This window comes from Canis lupus, chromosome 22 (assembly GCF_011100685.1).
Source record: "Canis lupus familiaris isolate Mischka breed German Shepherd chromosome 22, alternate assembly UU_Cfam_GSD_1.0, whole genome shotgun sequence".
Lineage (NCBI taxonomy): Eukaryota > Metazoa > Chordata > Mammalia > Carnivora > Canidae > Canis > Canis lupus.
This window is the reverse complement of record NC_049243.1, coordinates 5,844,016-5,867,677: the sequence shown is the minus strand read 5'-3', so window position 1 is coordinate 5,867,677 and position 23,662 is coordinate 5,844,016. Positions and strand designations below refer to the sequence as shown.

At 40.4% G+C, this 23,662-nt stretch overlaps 1 protein-coding gene and 1 pseudogene across 1 annotated transcript in view; both read left to right on the top strand.

The window, feature by feature from the left end:
- The window catches only part of GTF2F2 (general transcription factor IIF subunit 2), a 147,235-nt gene that overhangs the window by 5,111 nt on the left and 118,462 nt on the right, over positions 1–23,662 (top strand). Inside the window, exons 2-3 of the mRNA XM_038569584.1 lie at positions 8,770–8,843; positions 23,593–23,611. Of these exons, the coding sequence (XP_038425512.1) occupies positions 8,770–8,843; positions 23,593–23,611 (93 nt within the window). The remainder of the gene's footprint in view (positions 1–8,769; positions 8,844–23,592; positions 23,612–23,662) is intronic.
- On the top strand, positions 16,526–17,693 carry LOC100684785 (annotated as a pseudogene).

Below are 23,662 nucleotides of genomic sequence, written 5' to 3'. Positions count from 1 at the left end.
GACCAATTACCACATGTGGTTTGTCCTGGGAAAAATATGTGATCTTGGTCAGAGGGCGGTGCTGAAGAGGGGCTCACAGCTAGGGGCTGTGGCCATACTCCCAGCAGCTGGGAGAGTAAGGCCTTCAGTCCTAAAGGGGGGAGATGAGTGTCACATTACAGTGTCCATTACAGTGCCCTTAATGTGCTTGTATTTTGGGGGAAACAGGGTTTGGAGACTAGTAGTTGGGGAACTAGATACTTGCTGAAGCAAAGTTGGCAGAGAAACTCCGGGGAATAGTGTCTGTACATACCACCTTAGCACCTGGGCTTCCGAGTCATAGTTGACCTGCCTGCCATGAGCAAACGGGTGAGCAGGTTGATTCATCCCACAAGCTTTTAGTGATTGCTGGTCACCACGCCAGGCTCTGAGTATATTAGGGTGAGCCGAAACATGGCCTGTGCTCTGTGAGCTAGGATATATGGCCTACTGCGGGAGACAGACATCCGCCTGATAGTAGTCCTGATGAAAGCAGTTACAGACAGATATGGATACTGGAGCCAGAATACTGTTCTGTGAGTGTGGATAATAAAGAAACGTGCCCAGACCTCTAGTCTTGAGGTCAAGGGACATTTCCCTGGAAGTAATGCCTAAGTGTGTCATTTTCTGTTACTGTCTTGGGAAATCAGAAAACATCCCATGTTGTACCTATTATCTTGTTTCCACCTGATTTTCTTTCTTTCTTTCTTTTTTTTTAAATTTTTATTTATTTATGATAGTCACAGAGAGAGAGAGAGAGGCAGAGACATAGGCAGAGGGAGAAGCAGGCTCCATGCACCGGGAGCCTGATGTGGGATTCGATCCCGGGTCTCCAGGATCGCGCCCTGGGCCAAAGGCAGGCGCCAAACCGCTGCGCCACCCAGGGATCCCCCCACCTGATTTTCTTAATGAATGTGGAGACAGTCGAAACAACACATATCACACAAGTGACGTGTTGACAGTGTTTTGGGAAGATTTACTAAGAGTAGAATTCAGGTGTTCTTATTTTAAAAAGCTGATTATGTGAGATATCTTTTTTTTTTTTTTTTTATGTGAGATCTTAATTGGCTTGACTGTAGTAACCATTTCACTTTGTATATCAGATCATCGTGTGTTGTATACCTTAAATATATATAATTTTATTTAAAAGTAAAAGAATGTTTTAATGAAAAATATCAGGCATTCAAAATAAAGTGTTTTGGAGGCTTGGGACCATATATACTATTAGTTTTTCTTCCTCATCTCCCCTTTTTCAGACTTCATGCTAATGGGCTGGAACTTCTGGGAAGCTCATTTCCTTTTATTTATTCATTTATATTTTTTATTTTTTAAAAGATTTTATTTATTTATTCATGAGAGACACAGAGAGAGAGGCAGAGACACAGGCAGAGGGAGAAGCAGGCTCCATACAGGGAGCCCGATGTGGGACTCGATCCCGGGTCTCTAGGATCATGCCCTGGGCTGAAGGCAGCACTAAACCGCTGAGCCACCCAGGCTGCTTGGAAGCTCATTTCCATAAGTGTTTGGTATGGAGAGATATACGTATAGGATTGACATACTATCGGGATCCCTGGGTGGCGCAGCGGTTTGGCGCCTGCCTTTGGCCCAGAGCGCGATCCTGGAGACCCGGGATCGAGTCCCACATCAGGCTCCCGGTGCATGGAGCCTGCTTCTCCCTCTGCCTGTGTCTCTGCCTCTCTCTCTCTCTCTGTATGACTATCATAAATAAATAATAAAAAAATTAAAAAAAAAAAGGATTGACATACTGTCCTCAATGTATTCAGTTTTTCATTGAAAGAGTATAGCATTTTGGCAACCTTTTGGATTAAATAAGCTGGTAGGCTTCCCTGGGAACTTACGATTTTTTAAAAAAGATTTTATTTATTCATGAGAGACAGAGAGAGGGAGGCAGAGACATAGGCAGAGGGAGATGCAGGCTCCCTGCAAGGAACCCGATGTGGGACTCAATCCCAGACCCCCAGGATCACGCCCTGAGCCGAAGACAGACGCTCAACCACTGAGCCACCCAGGCATCCCACGATTTTGATGATAATGATGATAATGCAGTATGAGTTCCAGACTTCTTTTTATGAACTAACTTCTGGAGCATAATCTTTTTTTTTTTTTTTTTTTTTTTTTTTTGAGCATAATCTTTTTTGTAAGTTGTCCGTTGCTCGTATCAGGTACAACTTATTGTAGTGAATTTGATTCTTCAATTTGTTTTAGTGTACGATATAGCCTTCACTTAGAACTTCTAGTTGTTTGATGGCTAAAATTGTAGTCACCAGCAGTTTGATCAGAGACTTCTGACCTGGTTAATGTAGTGAAGAAGTGTGGTCTCCTCAAGAGTTCCAGCGCTCCAAAATATTCTTGTCTCTCCTCTATCTTAATAGCACCTCAAGGAACCAGCAGTAAGTGGACAAAGACAGATTGGAAAATGATACTCTCCACTCTTGGCATTTTCTTCCTTCCCCCTTATTTTAAGATGGATCGCTGAATAAGGTTTCTCTCTGAGAATGCACTGAGGTTTATTAAAATTCTGCATCCTAGATTTATCCCAATAATGCCATTGTTATTACATTAACATTAGCTAATGTTTCTTTGTATCCAATCATTAAAATAACTGCTGCTGCTATGTGCCAGGCTATTTTAGATGCTAGGAATATGACAGTAAACAAAACAGACAAAATATCTGCCTCTTGCAGATTACGTTCTAATGGGGAAGGAGAATAGACAGTAAACGAAACATAGCCCATGATAAGTGCTATGAAGAAAAATGAATAAGTAAAATGTATAGTAAGTACCTGGGGGTGCCATTTTAAATAGGGTGGGGAAAGGATGCCTGGGTGGCTCGGTGGTTGAATGTCTGCCTTCAGCTCAGGGTGTGATCCTGGAGTCCCAGGATCAAGTCCCACATCAGGCTCCCTGCAGGGAACCTGCTTCTCCCTCTGCCTGTTGTCTCTGCCTCTCTCTGTGTCTCTCATGAATACATAAATAAAATCTTAAAAAAAAAAAAAAAAGATACAATGGGGAAGTGGATGCCTGGGTGGCTCAGTGGTTGAGTGTCTGCCTTTGGCTCAGGTTGTGATCCAGGGTCCTGGCATCAAGTCCCACATCAGGCTCTCCATGGGGAGCCTATTTCTCCTGCCTGTTTTTCTGCCTCTGTGTGTGTCTCATGAATAAATAAACGAAATCTTAAAAAAAAAAAAAAGGGGGGGGGGCGAGGAAGGCCTCACTGATACCAGGTAGTCTGTGACCAATTTTAGTATTGATATAGACTACTAGTATTTTAGTATTCGGCAGTATTTAGTCTGCCGAAGGGAGCACAGTGGTCTGTGATCAGAGACCTAAAGGATAATATGGGGTCATGCCCTCCAGATAGATGGGGCAAAGAGTATTCCAGACAGAAGTAGCACCAATTCAAAGGCCCTGGAATATGAGTTGCTGGCAATGTTCACAGACCAGTGTGGTTAGAGTCAAGTGAGTGAGAGAAAGTAGTAGGAGATGAGGCCATGGGGAGGCAGGGGGCTGAAACATATAAGACATTATAGGATTTTTTTTTACTCTTGAGTGAAATGGGGAGCCAGTAGCCCTAGAGCAGTAGCATGGCATGGTAATTATGGAGCTACACTACCTAGGTTAGAATCCTGGCTTCACCACTAGTAATTGTGAGACCTTGGGCAAATAATAACTTTTTGGTTTCATTTTTTTATCTGCAAAAATGGGATAATAATAAGGGTGCCTGGGTGGCTCAGTCAGTTGGGCATCTGGCTCTTGGTTTTGGCTCAGGTCATGATCTCCTGGTTGTGGGATCCAGCCCTGCCTCGGGCTCTTTGTATAGTGTGGAGTCTGCTTCAGATTCTGTCTCCCTCTCCCTCACCTTCTCTTTCTCTCAAATAAATCATTTAAAAATTGGGATAATAATAGAGTTGTTATGAGGATTAAGTAAACTAACATTTATAAAGTGATTAGAAAAGTACCTGGGTTATAGTAAGTAGTAAGTAGATGTCTATTAAATAAATTGAAATACTTTGAGCAGAATGGTATCATCTGATCATCATCACCTCATATTTTAAAATGAGGACTCTGGCTGCTGTATTGAGAATCAACTAGTTGTGGACAAGAGCAGAAGCTAGGAAATCCAGAGGCTATTACGATTCTACAAAAGATGATGGTGGCTTAGACTAAGATGGTAACCCTGGAATTGGTGAGAAGGGGCTAGAATCCTGATAAAATTTTATGTTGTCCACAGGAAATGTCAGTTAGTTGGATGTGGAATGTGAGATAAAAGTAGCTACTCAGGATAACTGCACAAAGTTTTGGACTGAGTACCTGGAAGAATGGAGTGACTTTACTCAGATATGGAAAATTGCAGGACGAGCAGGTTATGAGGGAGAAATTAGAGTTCTGATATGGATATTTTAAATTTGAAATGTCCACTGAATATACACTTGAGAGCTTGAGTCACAATTGGATATATAAGTTGGAACTTGAGGGGAGAGCTTGAGTAGGCAGTTGGATATATTGGTTGGAACTTGAGGGTAGAGCCTGGACTTGCTCTGAATTTGGAGTTATTATAAAGATGGTATTTAAAGTCATGAGACTGGATGAGATTACATAAGATTGAGTGCAGGTAGAGAAGAGGTCTGAGGACTGAAACCAGAACCCTCTAAAGGTGAGAGGTCGGGAAGATGAGAATCTAGATATGTGGGGACCAAAAAGGAGAGTCCAGAGAAGTATAAGGAAAATCAGGAGAGATTGTGGTGACTTGAAGCCAAGTGAAGAAATTGTTTGAAGAAGGAGAAAATAATTAGTTCTCAGATATTATTGATAGGTATGGAAGATGAGGACTATACATTGACTTGGCAATGGGGAGATACTCGGTAACTAGGGTCATCACTTTCAGTGGAGTGGTTGAGAGGAAGGCCTGTCTAGAGTAAAACAAAAAAGCAGAGGAGAGACAACTCTTTTAAAGCGCTCTGCTGAAAAGAGAGGTGGAGAAATGGGACAACATGTGGAAAGAATTATAGACTCTGCTCTTATTTGGTGTGTGACCTTGAGCAAATTTGCTCATTTCCCTGTGCTTCACTTTCCTCATTTGCAAAATGGAGGAAGTAACAGGAATGTGTGAAGATTAAGTGGATAACACATTTAAAACATTTAGAAAAGTGTTTGTCACTCAATGTATTAGTTATCAGTTGCTATATTACCACAGACTTAGAAGCTTAAAACAACATACATTTATTTCATGGTTTCTGTGGATCAGAAGTCCTGGCATGGCTTAATCGGGTCTCCTGCCTCAGAGTCTCTCACGGGTTACAATCAAGGTGTCAGCCTGGGCTGAGTTCTCATCTGAAATCATGACTGGGGAAGGATGGTTTCCAAGCATCTGTGGGAAGTTCCTCGGTGTTATTGGACTAGATTTCCTAGCTGCCTGCTGACTGGAGCCTGTCCTTAGTTTCTTGCCACCTGGGCCTCCCCAACAGCTTACTTCATCAGAGTGTACAGACTGAAAAAATGAGACAAGCAAGATAGAAGTCATTGTCTTATGTAACCTAATCACAGAATTAATATGCCATGTAGAGAAAAAGGAACCCTCTTGCACTGTTAGTGGGAATGCAAACTGGTGCAGCAGGGGAACTGGTGGGGGTTCCTCAAAAAATTTGAAATAGAAGTACCCTCTGATCCAGCAATCACACTACTGGATATTTACCCAAACAATGCATAAAGACTAATTTAGAGGGATGCATGTACCTCTGTGTATATAGCAGTATTATTTATAATAACTAAGATATGGAAGCAGCCCAAGTGTCCCATCAGTTGAATGGATAAAGAAGTAGTGATACACACGTGTGGGCGCAACACACACACACACACACACACACACACACACACACACAGAGGAATATTATTCATCCATGAAAAAGTATAAAGTCTTGGCATTTGCAATGACACGGATGGAGCTAGAGAGTGTTATGCTAAGTGAAATAAGCCAGAGAAAGGCAAATACTGTATATCAGTCATATGTGGAATTGAAAAAAGCAAAACAAATGAGCAAAGTGGGGGGAAGAGAGAGACAAATCAAGAAACACTCTCAACTATAGAGAACAAACTGATGGTTACCAGAGGGGTGGTGAGTGGGGGGATGGGTGAAATAGGTGATGGGGATTAAGGAGTGCACTTGTGATGAGGACTGGGTACTGAAAATGAAAACTTAAAAAAAAAAAGAAAAGAAAATTGGGTGTCTGGCCGGCTCACTTGGTAGAGCATGTGACTTTTTTCTTTCTTTTTGAGCATGTGACTCTTGATCTCAGTCATGAATTCAAGCCCCATGTTGGATGTGGAACCCACTTTAAAAAAAAGACATGGATCCATTTTTGTAGTAAAAAAAATATAAATAAATAAAAGAATCCTAGCCAAAGGGGAAGAGGGTAACATCCCATCACCTTTGCTATGTTGTACTGATGAGAAACAAGGTCCAGGTCCTCTTTTCCCTCAAGGAGAGGCAATCACGCAAGGGTGTGAATATCAAGAATTGAGGATCATTTGGTTCCATCTTAAGAGTGTTCCTGCCATGTGTAATAACCACTCTAGTGTTAGCAGTCATCATTCTGTTGGGGGAATGATTTTTGTTGTTGTTGTTGTTGTTGTTTTTGTTGGGGGAATGATTAAGTAGAGAAGAGGAGAGAGGAGAAAAACAGTAGAATTGAAGGAAAGATATTCTTGATTAGACAGCAGGGTAAGAAATTCTGTGCACACTGGAGGGATTGGCCAGTGTTCATCTACTGTTTTAGAGAGGAAGGCAAAAGGTCTCAGCTGTGACAACATTGGTAGCTGTAAATGTTCTCTTTCCCCAGTTGGAAGATAAGTCAGGTTATCAGCACAGAAGGAGAAAGGAGGGAGAGGTGCTGTGGGGTTGAGAAGAGAACTTGTGTCTCAGCTGTAGCGGGAGGGGGGATTGACTAGGGAGGTGGAGTTCAAGTGCCAAGCATCTTGAAGGGCTTAACTTAATGTTAGTAGCCTATATTTCAAGTGAGACTACTTAGCATCACTGTGAATTTTTCCCCAGCTTCTCAGGTGCAGTGAAGAAGTGACACTATCAAACTAATTAATTAAGTAGCAGTAGAGATTGGCTTTAATCAGGGTTAAGGTCCTGCCAGGCCAGCATGATGGAGGTAGGGGAAGGGAATGATTGTGATGATGGACTGTAAAGGTCGGACATGGGCAGCTAGGGAACAGTGTAAAGATGTTTGTGTCAGTAATCTGGAGGGATAGAAGAACTGTTGGAGTTGAAGTATTGAGGAGAGAGCCAGGAAGTTAGTGGCTAGTGTGATTGCTTGCTTGAAATACGGATTATGGAAGGGATACCATTACTGACAGGGAGAAAGTCTTATGGCATCTATATATGGAGAAGACTCATTTGAACCATAACTTGGAATATGTTGAAGAAAAGACACCATCTCATATGGGTTTTATTAGGGAGTATGGCTAATGTTCAGTAAGTTTTGTTGTAAAGAATATATGCAATTGAAGAAATAACCATTAGACTCTTCTTTTGACCCTCTCATTCCTGACTTTTTACTATATCTAAACAGCAATGCAGGTTGTTTGATAGTTAAACACTTCTTTTTGTAAATGAAATCTTAGTAAATAGAATTTTTCTTTTCTTTTCTTTTCAGTTTTGGAAGCTCTGACTCAGTTCTAAATTCATATTCATGTTACCATTCCAAGATTACTGGGGGAAATAGTAGTGACACCTGACACTCATGGAGTACTTGCTTATGTGAGGTGTTATGCTTCATGCTTTTTATGTGGTATCTCTTTCCTCACAATAGGCTAACTTTGAAGGTGTGTGCTGATTCCACAGTTCAGACTGCCTCTTAGATAGTAGTGATTCAGCATATGTTCTCTTAACCTTTTTGGGAATTAAACCCTTCTGATTGTATATATCTAGTTACTGCCTGGGTTTGAATCCTGACTCCATTATTTACAAATTTTATAGCCTTGGTTAAATTATGCAATGCCTTGGTATCCTAGATTCATAATCTGTAAAATGAGGGTAATTAACAGTATCTACCTCATAGAGATATGAAGATTAAATGTATAAATATATGGAAACTGCTTACAACAGTGTCAGGAAACTAGTATTATATAAATGTTAGCTATGCTATTTCAGCAGATCCTTTATTATTGGTCAGAGTTATAGTCTTACAATAAAATTTGACTTTTGAAATCATCTTAAAGTTGGTATATCTTTAAATAAATATGTTAAGAGTATTATTGCTCCCGAGAAACATTTTTCTGGTAGCCTTTCTTATGTTTAAACTTTCATTGGATTTATTTGGGAACATAAGTTAACACTTTGTTTTGTTATGATATTTTACTAGTGTTAGTGCTTTGTCACCAGCTTCATTGACTTTAAGCTCTTTGAAATTTTAAATGATCCCTTATGGTGTAAAACATAAATTAAGAGCATAATACCTAATGATCAGTTACTGTAGGCAGAAAGTAAAATGGAAGCAGTGTATCCTTTTATGTTTAAGAAGTTTGTTAGCAGGACACCTAGGTGGCTCTGTGATTGAGCATCTGCCTTTGGCTCAAGGTTGTGATTCCCGCAGGGAAGCCTGCTTCTCCCTCTGCCTATGTCCCTTCCTCTCTGTGTCTCTCATGAATAAATAAAATCTTAAAAAAAAAATAAAAGTTTGTTAGCATCTAAAACATAGTCTTATTAGTGTTTTGTTTATTTTTTAGGTTCCTAAATATTTGTCACAACAATGGGCTAAAGCCCCTGGAAGAGGTGAAGTTGGGAAACTGCGGATTGCCAAGTAAGTTATTTGTATATTTTGGACATTTAAAAAGCTGTTTTTTGAAATTTTTATGTGCTTTAAAATGTAGTAACAGTTCTTTTTCAGATAGAGAATATACCTGGAAAATGAGAAGTAATGAGCATATCAAGACTTGTTAAGAGATGGTTAGGTGTGCTGTAAGGAGATATATGTGCACACCACATATTTGTGCACACACGTATAGATATGCATGCACAGACACACGCACACATACACCCCCCTCCCCCAGTGACAGGTATAAGTATAAAGTTATATTTTGTTTTTGTTTTTTTAAAGATTTTATTTATTTACTCATAGAGACAGAGAGAGAGAGAGGCAGAGGGAGAAGCAGGCTCCATGCAGAGGCAGAGGGAGAAGCAGGCTCCATGCAGAGAGCCTGACGTGGGACTCGATCCAGGGTCTCCAGGATCACGCCCTGGGCTGCAGGTGGTGCTAAACCGCTGTGCCACCGGGGCTACCCCTATAAAGTCATATTTATTGGTAAAACTTGTTGGCAGTGAAGCAGAAGAGTATGTAGTTCCCTCATCCCTCCATCGTCTCCACATCATCTGAGGAGGTATGCTGGATTGGGCATAAATGGATGCACCCCATTAAGTGCTTCAGTAGAAAGATTTTGCCATTGTGCCACCATATTTGTCTATAGAGGCATTGGAAAAGCCTAGGGAACACCTGGTAAGCAATGTAATGGTGTAGTTTCTTGGTTGAAGAAATGGCCTTGTTAGAAAGAGAAGCCTCTAAAGTTCAGTTGGTATCAGCCAGAGGCCTTGCATTCCATTCTGTCCATTCATTCTTAACCCAACTCTGATCAGATTTTCAGCTCACAACTCAATTGAAATAGTTCTACTCTGTCATTGGTGTCTTCTTATCAGTTAGCTTTTGCTTCATAACAAATCACCCAAAAATTTAGTGGCTTAGAAAGAAAAGCATTTTATTTGCTTATTTTTCTGTGGGGCAGTTCTGTTTGGGGCTGACCTGGTTGGTCTTTCTGGCTAGAACAGCCACACTCAGGTGTCTAGTAGTTGGCTTGCAATCAGTTGGGGTGGTGGTCATGTGTGTTTCATCTCTAGCATGTTCATTCAGATGATGGTAGAAAGTTCCCAGTAGCAAAAGAGAGGGAAGTCCCAGTGCACAAGCGCTTAGCAAACCTGTGTTTTCATCATGTGTGCTAAAGTCCTACTGAGGGTGCATCTCACATAACCAGATTCAAGTGGGGAGCAATAGGCTCCGCTCTTGGTGGGAGTCACTGCAAAGGATTTGTAGTCCTTTTTTGCAGTCTAACACATCTATATCCCTAAATCTGAGTCATCTACCAGCCTTCCTAATTGTCCTTCAACAGAATTTGACATAGTGAACATTCTTATCCTTAAACTCTTTTTTTTTTTTTTTTCATTTCGTTTCTGGGACACCACTCTCTTGATTGGCTTCCCTAGCAGACTGTTCCTTTTCAGTCTGTTGCTGGCTCTTTCTCATCTTCTCAGTCTCTACGTGTTATTTGACCCCAGGGTTTTCTTTCTAGTTCTTTTTCGTTCTTTTTATTACTTTGTTCTGACATATCTTTTAACTCTTCATTTTGTTTGAACAAGATATTGATTGGAAACAGGAATGCTTTTATATCCAAAGTCCTAAAGTTAGGTAGGGACAAGTAATATCTTATTTTCCTCAAGAAATGACTTTTAGGTTAATAGAGGAACCAGGCTTGAATTCAGGCATTTGAATGGTAAGAAAACTCCAGTAGCTTTCCATTCCAGCTCTGTCACTTACTACCAGTGAGACTTTGTATAGGTCACTTAATCTTCTGAGTTTAGTTTATCCCTAGAGTTGCCTGTTTTGCACACCTTTTTTATGAATCCAGTGAGATAATATGGAAATGGTTGTCATTTGTTTGCATATTAACTTTATAAAATGAACCTATTTCTGGAAAGTTGTAGATAAATCACATTTTTTTGTGAGTTGTCATACTTTTATATAAAATGGAAGGAAAAAGAAATGGATACATTGCATACTTTTAATTGAAATCTGTGCTTTAAAAAAAAAGAAATCTGTGCTCTTTTTTATTTTTCAACATGGAATTATTCGTAGTGCAGATAATTACCTACCTTTTCTGTTGTGGACTACAGAATTTCTTATAATTGGTTTTACTGAGAATGGAGGCCACTATCAAGATAAAATCTCAGCACTGTATGTCACTGAAGAAAGGCAGACTACAGGAAAAAATGCATTTAAGTGGCGAACCGTGTAGTTTTATGTAGTAACTAGACTAGATCTCCAGACCTGGGTTCTAGTCCTAAGTGGCTCTTGGTAGTTGTCTGGCATTAGGCCTTAGCTTAATAAATATAAATACAGCATGCTAAATAAGCAGCAGTGGGTGTGCCACATTTTTCTTTATTATCCTTTGCTGGGTAGAAAATTTCAAGCTCTTTTTCTTCCTTAGAGAAGCAGATGGTTTACACAGTTCCATCTAATATTAGGTGGCTACCCTCCCCCCCCCACCCAGGCTTGCCTGAACAGTCCTAGTTTACATATTTTCCCAGTGCGATTATTGCTGGTGTCCCCTCTTTTGCTGTCTAGAGTATCCTGGTCTTGACAATATGCTGTTTGCACTTGATGTTATCACGTGTGCATGCATTTTTTATCTTAAATAAAACATCTAGCAGATTTTCTACTTAACATGATACATTATCAGTCTTGTCTTATAGGTCTAGATTCTTTTAATGATGAGAACAGATTTGTAGTAAGTAGTGCCCTAAAATAGCTATGGAAATGCTTAAAAACAGCTGTTCCATAGTAGGTCTCCTGGCTGGCTATCTTGTTTGTGCTATTAATTCACTTTGTCTTTCTTTCTTTCTTTCTTTCTTTCTTTCTTTTCTTTCTTTTCTTTCTTTTCTTTCTTTTCTTTCTTTTCTTTCTTTTCTTTCTTTTCTTTTCTTTCTTTTCTTTCTTTTCTTTCTTTTCTTTCTTTTCTTTCTTTTCTTTCTTTTCTTTCTTTTCTTTCTTTTCTTTCTTTTCTTTCTTTTCTCTTTTTTCTTCTCTTTCCTTCTTTTCAGTAATCGCTATACTCAACGTGGGGCTTGAACTCACCAACCCCAAGATCAAGAGTTGCGAGTTCTTCTGACTGAGCCAGCCAGGTGCCCCAGTTTTCATTCCTTTTGCTGAATTACTAAATTCACTATTAAGCAACTGTAGGATGATGAGGAATGTCTTCTCAGTGCATGTGATGAGGTTATCGGGATCTTAGTTGATTTCAAGCTAAATATGAGTCCTCAGGGTTATGTGGCTATAAACAAAAGAGCCATTAATAGATGTTTGTTGTTTAGAATGAAGTGGGATGCCAATCCCACTCTTTTCTTTGCCAGTTAGTGTATGGTGCAGACATTATGTTCAGTTCTTAGTGCTATACTTACAGACATGGACAAATAAGTTCCTTTAGTAGAGCGAGGCTAATATAATGAGAATACTAAAAAAACTCAATGTCCAAGAGGAATATTTGAAGGTACTCTGGCTGTTGAGAGATGATTTAAGGCATACCAGGTGAAACCATCTTCAAATATTTTTAAGGCTAGGAGATACATAATCAACTATTGATTCTTAGAGGCAGATTAGCTGGTTTATGGATTATCTGTATGGTAAAATATATACATATTTATATATATATTTATATATATATTACCTATATATATTTTTTTTGGGGGGGGGGGGAGTAAAACATGAAAACAACTTAGGTTTCAAAAAGCCAGTGTGGCATACTGGTTATGAGTATGGACTCAGGAGTCATTCAGCTCTGGTCTTGTCCAGACCTTATCACTTACTAGCTGTGTGATTTTAGGTAAATTGCTTACTTTCTCTGTTTCCTCATCTATTAAAGAGGTGGTATTAATAACTCGTGGGTTTAATGGATGTAAAATTGTCAGTAGTGTTGACCTACTGTCATGCCACATACTATACAATATAGACCATTGGCCCTACATAGTGTCTGATGTGGTATGGGGATGGGCCTCCCTTCCCTGGCTCATCTTCTAAAGATAGGCTGCAGCAACTTCCTGTGCAGTGAGCCAGAAGCTAGAGGATCTATGTGGTGTGATTGTTCATCCTGTAGAGACAGGCTGTGGAGTTAGGAGGAATTGGGAGAGGCAGAAGGGGAGGAGAAAACATGCAGCTGGGAGTGCAGCTCTCCCTAAATTTGGTTCTGTTTGCACCTGAAAAAAGGAGAGTCTAGCCTGTTTTAACAGCTGGTAACATTTGGGCCATTTTTCTTAGGTGGTTTATGTGATGTTTCTAAACCATCGTACTTAGGTTATTTTTATCCCTTTGGACATCTGATGTGTACCGCATTTTAGTTAGCTTATAGCTTTGCTTTAGGTTGTTTAAGTTTTTGGTTGTTTTTACACCAACCTCACCTAGGTTGTTTAAGTTTTAATACTAACCTTCTAGGGCACCGGCATTGCTCAGTTAGTTAAGCATGTCTTTGGCTTAAGTCATGATATCAGAGTCCTGGATTTAAGTCCCCACATGGGGCTCCCTGCTCAGTGGGGAGTCTGCTTCTCCCTCTTCCTCTGCCCCTCCCCCTGCTCATGCCCCCCCTAAATAAATAAAATCTTAAAAAGCAAAACCAAAAACAAAATAGCCTTCTTTCTATATCACCACCCTGCCTTAGACAACTTCAGTTTATGAAATGCTTTATATATGCTGTATTTTGCTGACAATCATGTAGTCAACTAGAAAGGCTCTCCCGAGAGACTTCAGTTTCTAGCTTTATGGGACACCTGGGTGGCTCAGCAGTTGAATGTCTGCCTTCAGCTCAGGGGGTGATCCTGGAAGTCCCGGGAGTTTTTTTTTTTTTTTTTTTTAAATCTGTAAAAAAGGGATCCCTGGGTGGCGCCACGGTTTGGCGCCTGCCTTTGGCCCAGGGCGCGATCCTGGAGACCCGGGATCGAATCCCACGTTGGGCTCCCGGTGCATGGAGCCTGCTTCTCCCTCTGCCTGTGTCTCTGCGCCTCTCTCTCTCTCTCTGTGACTATCATAAATAAATAAAATTAAAAAAAATATTAAAAAAATATGTAAAAAATTTTTTCTAGCTTTATTTCTAAACATACGTAACATTCAAGGTCATAAAAAATATGCAAACAAAAAATGAGATAAAATTTTTATGTTATAAAATTGACTAAATTGGGGATCCCTGGGTGGCGCAGCGGTTTGGTACCTGCCTTTGGCCCAGGGCGCGATCCTGGAGACCCGGGATCAAGTCCCACGTCGGGCTCCCGGTGCATGGAGCCTGCTTCTCCCTCTGCCTGTGTCTCTGTCTCTCTCTCTCTCTCTCTGTGACTATTATAAAAAAATAAAAATTAAAAAATTAAAAAATTAAAAAAATTTTAAATTGACTAAATTTAGAGCAGTCTTACACTATTGGGTTTATTTTATTTATTTAGGCTGGGTACAGTATACTTTTTTGTTTTAATATTTTATTTATTTATTCATGAGAGACACAGAGAAAGAGAGAGAGAGAAAAGCAGAGACACAGGTAGAAGGAGAAGCAGGCTCCATGCAGGGAGCCAATGTGGGACTCAATCCCGGGTCGCCAGGATCATGCCCTGGGCCAAAGGCAGGCGCTAAACCACTGAGTCACTCAGGGATCCCCTATGGTATACTTCATTGATGATACATGACAGGGTAGGGTTCCCTAAACCCCTCCCCTTCCTCAGGGGGTCTGGGATGGAAACTGGAAGTCAGGAGATCCTCAGTGTGTTGGGGGATAAGTTGAGGCAGGGACTCCCCAGTGGCTGAGGACCTCTCTTTTCCTCTTGGTCCTGCTAGGGGTGGTGGTCCAGGAGATTATTACTCCTTGGAGGCCATGTGGTCCACCACCTGGTTGATATAGCTAAATTCACTATCATACCAGGAAATGAGCTTGACACAGTGATCATTGAGGGTAATGCCAGCCCTGGCACTGGCATCAAAGGTGAAAGAATGGGTGTCACTGTTAAAGTTGTAGGAGACAACCTGTTCTCAGTGTACCCCAGGATGCCCTTGAGGAGGCCCTCTGATACCTGCTTCACCAACTTCTTGATGTCATCGTATTTGGCAGCTTTCTCCAGGTGGCAGGTCAGATCCATGACTGACACAGGGGTGGGGACATAGAAGGCCATGCCAATGGGCTTCCCGTTCAGCTCAGGGATGACTTTGCCTGCAGCTTTGGCAGCACCAGTGAAAGCAAGGATGATGTTCTGGGCAGCCCCTTGGCCGTCACGCCACAGCTTCCCAGAGGGGTCATCCACGGTCTTCTGGGTGACGGTGATGGCATGGACAGTGGTCATGAGTCCCTCCATGATGCTGAAGTTGTCATGGATGGCCTTGGCTAGAGGAGCCAAGTAGTTGGTGGTACAGGGGGCATTGCTGATCATCTTGAGGGAGTTGTCATACTTCTCGTGGTTCACATCCGTCACAAACATGGGGGCATCAGCAGAAGGAGAAGAAATGATGACTACTTGGCCTCATCCTTCAAGTGAATTCCAGCCTTCTCCATGGTGGTGAAGACCCCAGTGGACTCTACAACATACTCAGCACAAGCATTACCCCATTTTATGTTGGTGGGGTCTTGCTCCTCCTGGAAGATGGAGATGGACTTCCCACTGATGACAAGATTCCTGTTCTCAGCCTTGACTGTGCCATGGATTTTGCTGTGGGTGGAATCCTACTGGAACATGTACTGCGTGTAGTTGAAGTCAATGAAGGGGTCATTGATGGTGACAGTATCCACTTTGGCAGAGTTAAAAATAGCTGTGGTGACGAGGCGCCCGATACGGCCAAATTCGTCCACTCTGACCTTCACCATCGTGTCTCAGGGATGCGGGTGACACTGCACCAGAAGATGTGGCTGTCTGCTGAAGGGGGAGGAGCAGAGAACTGCTATTGAATTTAAATCAGTGCAAACTTTCTGAAGACCAGCCTGGCAACATATATATGTGTACATACATATACATCTATGACGCACTCGCATGTACTCACACATACATTACTACTCAGAAAAAAGTGGAATAATAATCCCACTGTTTTCTCTGCCAATTTGCTGGCAATGCAGTTTGTTCAGTTCTTGGTGCTGCCCTTTTAGAAAGACACAGAAAACACTTCCAGTAGAGTGGGACTGGGATGATGAGAAGGCTCAAAATATTAATAACATGTTCATGCTCTTGACCCAGCATCTTCATAGAACTTATCTCGTGGAAGTAGTAAGTTAGTGATGCAAATATTGAGGATATTCATTTCAGCATTGTTATAGAGAAAAATTAGCAATATTCTCAAATCCTTAGGGATTAGTGAAATAACGACATATTTGGAATTATTGAATACTTTTTTTATTTTAAAATATTTTAATGTATCTATTTATTTGAGGGAGAGAGGGCGCACAAGCAGGGGGTAGCAGAGGGAGAGGGAGAAGCAGCCTCCTCACTCACCAGGGAGCCCGAGTGGGTCTCCATCCCAGGAGCCCAAGATCATGACCTGAGCCAAAGACAGACACTTAACCAAGTGAGCTACTCAGGCGTCCTGATACTTTTATTTTAGAACAGTTTCAACCCTGGTGTGATTCCGTCCTGCGTGGCTGTCCCATGGAACAGTAGTCGTGTATCTCTGTCTGCCTTCTCTCCCACCTAAGTGTGTGTCACCAACCCATGGAAGATTCGATGGACATGGACATGAGCCCCCCTGCAGCCCCAGACTATCTTTTTGGTTGTGAACTAAAGGCTGACAAAGATTACCACTTTAAGGTGGATAGTGATGAAAATGAGCACCAATTATCTTTAAGAATGGTCAGTTTGGGTGCAAAGGATGAATTGCACATTGTTGAAGCAGAGGCAATGACTTAGGAAGGCAGTCCAATTAAAGTCACACTGCCAACTTTGAAAATGTCAGCTGACAGTGTCCTTTGGGGGCTTTGAAATAACACCATCTGTGGTCTTTCGGTTGAAATGTGGCTCCGGGCCTGTGCATATTAGTGGACAGCACTTAGTAGCTGTGGAGGAAGATGCAGAGTCAGAAGATGAAGAAGAAGAGGATGTGAAACTTCTTAGTATATCTGGAAAGCGTTCTGCCCCTGGAAGTGTTAGAAAAAAGTAAAACTTGCTGCTGATGAAGATGTTGATGAAGATGATGATGATGATTCTGATGATGAGGAAACTGAAGAAAAGGCTCCAGTAAAGAAATCTATACGAGATACTCCAGCCAAAAATGCACAAAAAATCAAACCAGCATGGAAAAGACTCAAAACCATCAACACCAAGATCAAAAGGTCAAGAATCTTTCAAAGAACAGGAAAAGACTCCCAAAACACTGAAAGGACCTAGTTCTGTAGAAGACATTAAAGGAAAAATGGAAGCAAGTATAGAAAAAGGTGGTTCTCTTCCAAAGTGGAAGCCACGTTCATCAATTATGTGAAGAATTGCTTCCGGATGACTGACCGAGAGGCTATTCAAGATCTCTGGCAGTGGAGGAAGTCTCTTTAAGAAAATAGTTTAAAGAGTTTGTTAAAATTTTCCATCTTATTTCATTTCTGTAACAGTTGATATCTGGCTGTCCTTTTTATAATGCAGAGTGAGAACTTTCCTTACCGTGTCTGATAAATGTTGTCCAGGTTCCATTGCCAAGAATGTGTTGTCCAAAATGCCTGTTTAGTTTTTAAAGATGGAACTCCACACTTTGCTTGGTTTTAAGTATGTATGGAATCTTTATGATAGGACATAGTAGTAGTGGTGGTCAGACAAATGGAAATGGTGGGGAGACAAAAATATTCATGTGAAATAAACTCAGTATTTTAATAAAGTAAAAAAAAAGATTAAAAAATAAAACAGTTTCAACCTACAGAAGGTTAGAACAATATAAAGGACTTTTTTTTTTTTTAACTACAAAAAGGATATTTTCCTTTTTCTTTTTTTTTTTAAGATTTTATTTATTTATTCATGAGTGACAGAGAGAGAGAGAGAGAGAGAGAGGTAGAGACATAGGCAGAAGGAGAAGCAGGCTCCATGCAGGGAGCCTGATGTGGGACTCGATCCTGGGTCTCCAGGATCACGCCCCGGGCTGAAGGCAGGTGCTAAACTGCTGAGCCATCCAGGGATCTCCGAAAAAGGATATTTTCCTACATAATCACAGCACACCCCTCCAAGTCAGTGGATTAACATCAAATACTACTACCTAATCTTTAGACTTTATTCAGAGTTTGCCATTTGTCTCCATAGTGTTTTTTAGCAAAAGGATCCAGTCCATAATCTTGAATTGTGTTCTGATGTCAGGTCTCTAAGTTTCCTTAAATCTAGAACATTTAGAAGTCTTTCTTTGAATTGTATACTCTATAGGTATCAACACTCCATTATTTTGTAAAATTTGAGTTTGATATTTCTTCATGATTAGATAGGAGTCAGGCATCTTTGGCAAGAATATCAATGAAGGTGAAGCTGGGTTCTAGCAAGGTTTGCATGTTTTCATTTTGTCCTAATACTGGTAGTGGTAACTTTGATCACTTGATTAAGGAGAGTCTTCTATGCTTTTTCACTGTAAATTACTCTTTTCCCCTTAGTAATAAGTATTCTCTTAGGTTGTACTTTGAGACTATGTAAATATTCCATTTCTCACATTATGTATCTATGTTGGTATGAATTCACGTATTCCAATTTTAGTTAATGGGTCACAATTTGTTACTATTATTATTTATTCTGATGTTCAAATTGGACTCTCCTCCTAAGATGGTTCCCATGCCCCCTTTTTTCTTTATTGTAGTAAAAAATACATATAAAATTTACCACCTTAACCCTTTCTTCAGTGTACATACAGTTCAGTAGTCTAAGTCCTGTAGCCTTCTGACATGTCTTGATCATTCTTTGAGCGCTTACTTTTTGTCAGAGAAAAATGGTTTAGACTCATCTTGTTTCTGTCTAAGTCTGAAGTCAGGCATTTTTCCGTAGAGTCCTAGTTCTTTCTAGAGGAGAATGATATTTAGAAACTAAGATCTGGATACCGCAAGTGCTCATTGCTGCTCCCAGACCCTTTTAGGGGACAGAATTAGGGAGTATATGCACATATACACCTTTAAATACACCTTTAAATTATGTTAATTTGTATATTTATATATGTTGGAAATAATGAACTTAAACCAATATCTAATTCTAGTTCAATATCACTGAATGTTTCCAGTTTTCTCCCTTTTCATGTTTGTACCTCTTTTCTGAAAATGAACCTGGTTCCTGTTATATTTAATATATATTCACTTATTTGTTTAGACCTTTGTTCTTATTTGTTTAGAAACCCTTTTTTCCCCACCAGTGTATGAATGCCCTCCTCACCTGGCTTGGGCTATAACATCCCCCATTAAGCTGCTACCTTTGTAGGCCTCCACAGGGATGCTCTCCTCAGCACTGTCATCCCCTCCTATCCTCATAGGCATGCCTACTTCCCCCTCCAGGACTCAGACAACATGTCTTAGGTTTTCTTCCCATGTGGAAGTCCTGACCCTGCTAGGTTCTGACACACTACTTGTTGAGCCATTCCTTTGTGGGGATGCTCTCCTTATCCTCCTTAATCTCCTGGGCTCTGACACTAGGCTGCCCCTTCTGCCCTAGATACTTGCTTTCCATCCCATTTGGGCTAGGCTTACCCTTCTCAATTCAGTCTGCAGATACGTACTTTGCTTGGCTTCATCTAATGGTTTTTGAGGTGAATTGTTCAAGAATGGGATATATGGGGGCACCTGGGTGGCTCAATGGTTAAGCAACTGCTTTTGGCTCCTGTTGTGATCCCAGGATCCTGGAATTGAGAGTCCTGCATCAGTCTCCCTGCAGGGAGCCTGCTTCTCTCTCTGCCTGTGTCTCTGCCTCTCTTTCTGTGTCTCTCATGAATAAATAAATAAATAAACCTTAAAAAAAAAAATACGGGGGGCAGGGTGGCAATGTATGATTAGGAATTAAAAACAAGACAAAACTCAAAAACCCAGGGATTCCTAGGCTGGCTCAGTTGGAAGAATATGTGACTCTTGATCTTCAGGTTCGTGAGTTTGAGCCCCACGTTGGGTATAGAGATTACTTAAATAAGTAAAACTTGAAAAAAAAAAATAGGGACGCCTAAGGGGTTCAGTGGTTAAGCGCCTGCCTTCAGCCCAGGGCGTGATCCTGGAGTCCTGGGATCAAGTCCCACATCAGGCTCCCTGCATGGAGCCTGCTTCTCTTTCTGCCTATGTCTCTGCCTCTCTCATTCTGTGTCTCTCATGAATAAATAAATAAAATCTATTAAAAAAAAGAAACTTAAAAAAAATAATGAGGGCACGTGAAGATAGCCCTAGGTATTATATGCAACTAATGAATCTGAATTCTACCTCTGAAACTAATAATACAGTATATGTTAATTAAATTGAATTTAAATAAATTTTTAAAATCCTGGAGCACAGTTAGAGACTTGGTATTATTTGGTTGATTTTCTTACTTAGGAAAAAGGTGTTTTATTGGCGATTAGTGATAAGTCTCCTCCCATTGGTGTCAAATCTAAGAAATATTCAAAAATAACAAAAAGGAAAGACAAATGATTTTTTAAAAAAGGTTTTTGTTTATTTGAGAGAGACAGAGACAGAGAGAACATGGAGGAGGGGAGCAGAGGGAGAGGGAGAAGCAGGCCCCTTGCTGAGCAAAGAGCCCATTGTGGGGCTTGATCCCAGAACTCTGGGGATCATGAGCTGAGCTGAAGGCAGACTTCACTGGGCCAGCCAGGCACCCTGACAAATGACTAGTTTTTAGAAAGACAAGAGGAATGAGGCTGGAGTCTAAAGAAATAGCTGCGGGGTATTGAGAAATGGACAGAGTAATGAAGGAGAAACTAATTCACAATGTTATGAAGCATTCAGTGAAAGGATGGGATACATGTTTGCTTCATTTATTTCTGAAGATATTACTGTGTTTTACAGTAGTTGATGTTTGTAATTTTAACCACAGATCATCATGAAGAGGATATATTTTATTGGTAATATTGAACAACAAAAGGTCATGTATGCTTTATACATTTATATACTAAGGCAAAAGGATATGTAATCCTTTTAAAATAAGTCACAAGTCTTTAAAGACTAGTTTTTATTCTGGAAAATGAACTCATCCAGTGTTCATCAGTCTCTTATCATTCCAGCCAAGATGATGTTATAAATAAATATATGAAAATAAAGTTGTCATCCCCTCCTGTGTTCCCTAATTGGATCTGGGTGATTTTCTAGTCCCCTAGACTGGAAATGTCAGCATGATCTTTAATCAGTCCTTTCCCCTTGCTGCCTACTTCCAGTCATTTCCTCCTCTATCAGTTCTGACATCTCAGATACAACTGCCACACACTCCTCCTTCCAAGCTGTCATTACCTGGTTCAAGCCTTCATTACGTTTTATGTGAGTTTTTGCATTAAGCCTTATTCCAATTCAGTAAACATTCTGCAAATGCCTTCTCTGCATCTTTGCCTTTGTTTTGACTGCAGCACCTATGTCTGAAAGGTAGCTAAATTAAATCCTTCTAAGAATCCAGATCCAGGAGTGATAGGGAAGGGATTGCAGTGAATTCACTGCCCATCTGTGCATGTCAAAGGGATTGTTGTCATGCTGAATTGGGGAGTGGAGAAGGGCATTGCTGCCAAATCTTCCAGTCTTTTGAGAGAGGCTGGAAATGCAGATTTTTATATGAAATTTTAGGATTTTTTTTTCACTTCTGTTCTAGATACTTCCCCAACAAAAGGAGGGTCAACATTGCACTTTAACATGTGAAAAAGACTGAGAAGTCCTGCAGTAAACAAACCTGTTTAAAATTCTGGACTCCTTAGTGGCCTAAGGGGCTCTTTACCACTTGACTCCTTCCTACCATTCACTGATGCTCTAAAGAATGTGCTAGATCATTTCTGTGTTTAACTGGATTCTCTTAACCTGTAATGCCTCCATGTTGTTTTCCTCATCCCTCAATTCAGTTCATCTCTTGCTAGCTTTCTCATCTGTGTTTTCGTGACAGTATGCTGTACCCCTGTCATAGTTATCCTGTTTATGTTGTTTATAGATTAGCTCTTTTTTCATTAAACTGGGACCTTTTTGAGGATAAAGACCTGTGTTAAAAAAAAAAAAAAGGCCTGTGTTCATACTGTACCATGCACTTGGCACCATGTCTAATGGTTATAGAGTAGAATGTCTAATGGTTGTAGAGTAGACGCTTAATGTCAGAATGAGTGGTTGAGCCCCTGAATGAAGGCAGGTTGGAACTCAGGCTGGTGTTATGGAGAAACAGTAGTTTTCTAACTGGTCTTCATTTTCATTTTATATATATGTTCTGGTGCATGTTTTTAGGAGCATATTTTGTACTTTATTCTTTTGTTCAAATGATACTTGGGGCCCTCCATTACTTGAGAAATAAAGTATCTCTGTACTATGATATTTAAAATATTCCATGATCTAGCCTCAGTTCTCCTTCCGAGTTTATCTCCCCCTATTCCTTAGTTTGTATTCTCCCAGCCAAATGTGACTACATTTTCATTATCAGACTCTTAGTGGCTTTGCTCAGTTGGTAATTTCTAATAATATATTCCTATCTCAGGTTATTGAAATCCCAGTACCTTTCAAAACTTAGCTCAGGGAGTGCCTGTGTGGTTCAGTTGGTTAAGCGTCTGCCTTCAGCTCAGGTCATGATCTCGGGGTCTTGGTATCCAGCCCTGCGTCAGGCTCCCTGTTCAATAGGGGGTCTGCTTCTCCCTCTCTCTCTGCCCCTCCCTGGCTTATGCTTTCTCCTCTCTCTCTCTCTCTCTAATAAATAAAAAAAATGTATTTTTAAATATTTATTTATTCATGAGAGGCAGAGAGGCAGAGACACAGGCAGAGGGAGAAGCAGAGTCCCTGTGGGGAGTCTGATGTGGGACTCAATCCCAGAACCCCAGGATCACGGCCTGAGCTGAAGGCAGAGGCTCATCTGCTGAGCCACCCAGGCGTCCAAATAAATACTCTTAAAAAAAAAAAAAAAAGGCTTAGATCTGGCTTTCTTTCTTGTTAAGACATTCTTCGACTCTTTTTTTTTTTTTTTTTTTAAAGCTTTCACTCATTTATTCATGAGAGACACACAGAAAGAGGCAGAGATACAGACAGAAGGAGAAGGAGGCTCCTCGCAGGGAGCCCAATGTGGGACTTGATTCTTGGACTGGGATCACGCCCTAAGCCCAAGGCAGTTGCACAACTGCTAAGCCACCCAGTTGTCCCCATTCTTCCTCTCTTAAAATGGAAGAAGTAGTGTCTTCCTATCTGATCCTGGCACATTGGGGCTCTCTTAATTAAACATTAATTAAAATGTATCTCTTACGGTTATGGATGTAGTTTTTATATCTTCTGGCTGACAATGGAGATCTTACACTCAGTACTTTGCTTATAGTAGATACATAATACGTTTTTAAGCTTTAGACTATTATTTAGGCTGTAGACATAAAGATAAGAATTGTAATGAGGTTATTACTTGGTTTAAGTATTAGGACCATTGTAATACAAACTCCTCATAATATACATATGGGATTAATGTAACTTTTGTTTTTACTATATGATTACAAGTAGGTTAGTTGCAGAGAGCCAAGGGTAAATATTAGTTGATCTATGTAAATGTTATATTTTATGTAAATGTGATGTAGTGTTACTTCTTTTAGTTCTTAGTGTACATTTGAAGAAAACATGAAATCTAAATAAAATTTTTCTTTTCTTTTGTAGGAATCAAGGAAGGACTGAGGTAAGATTATTTCTATGATTATTTTATTTAAAAACATGAGATCATTTTGCT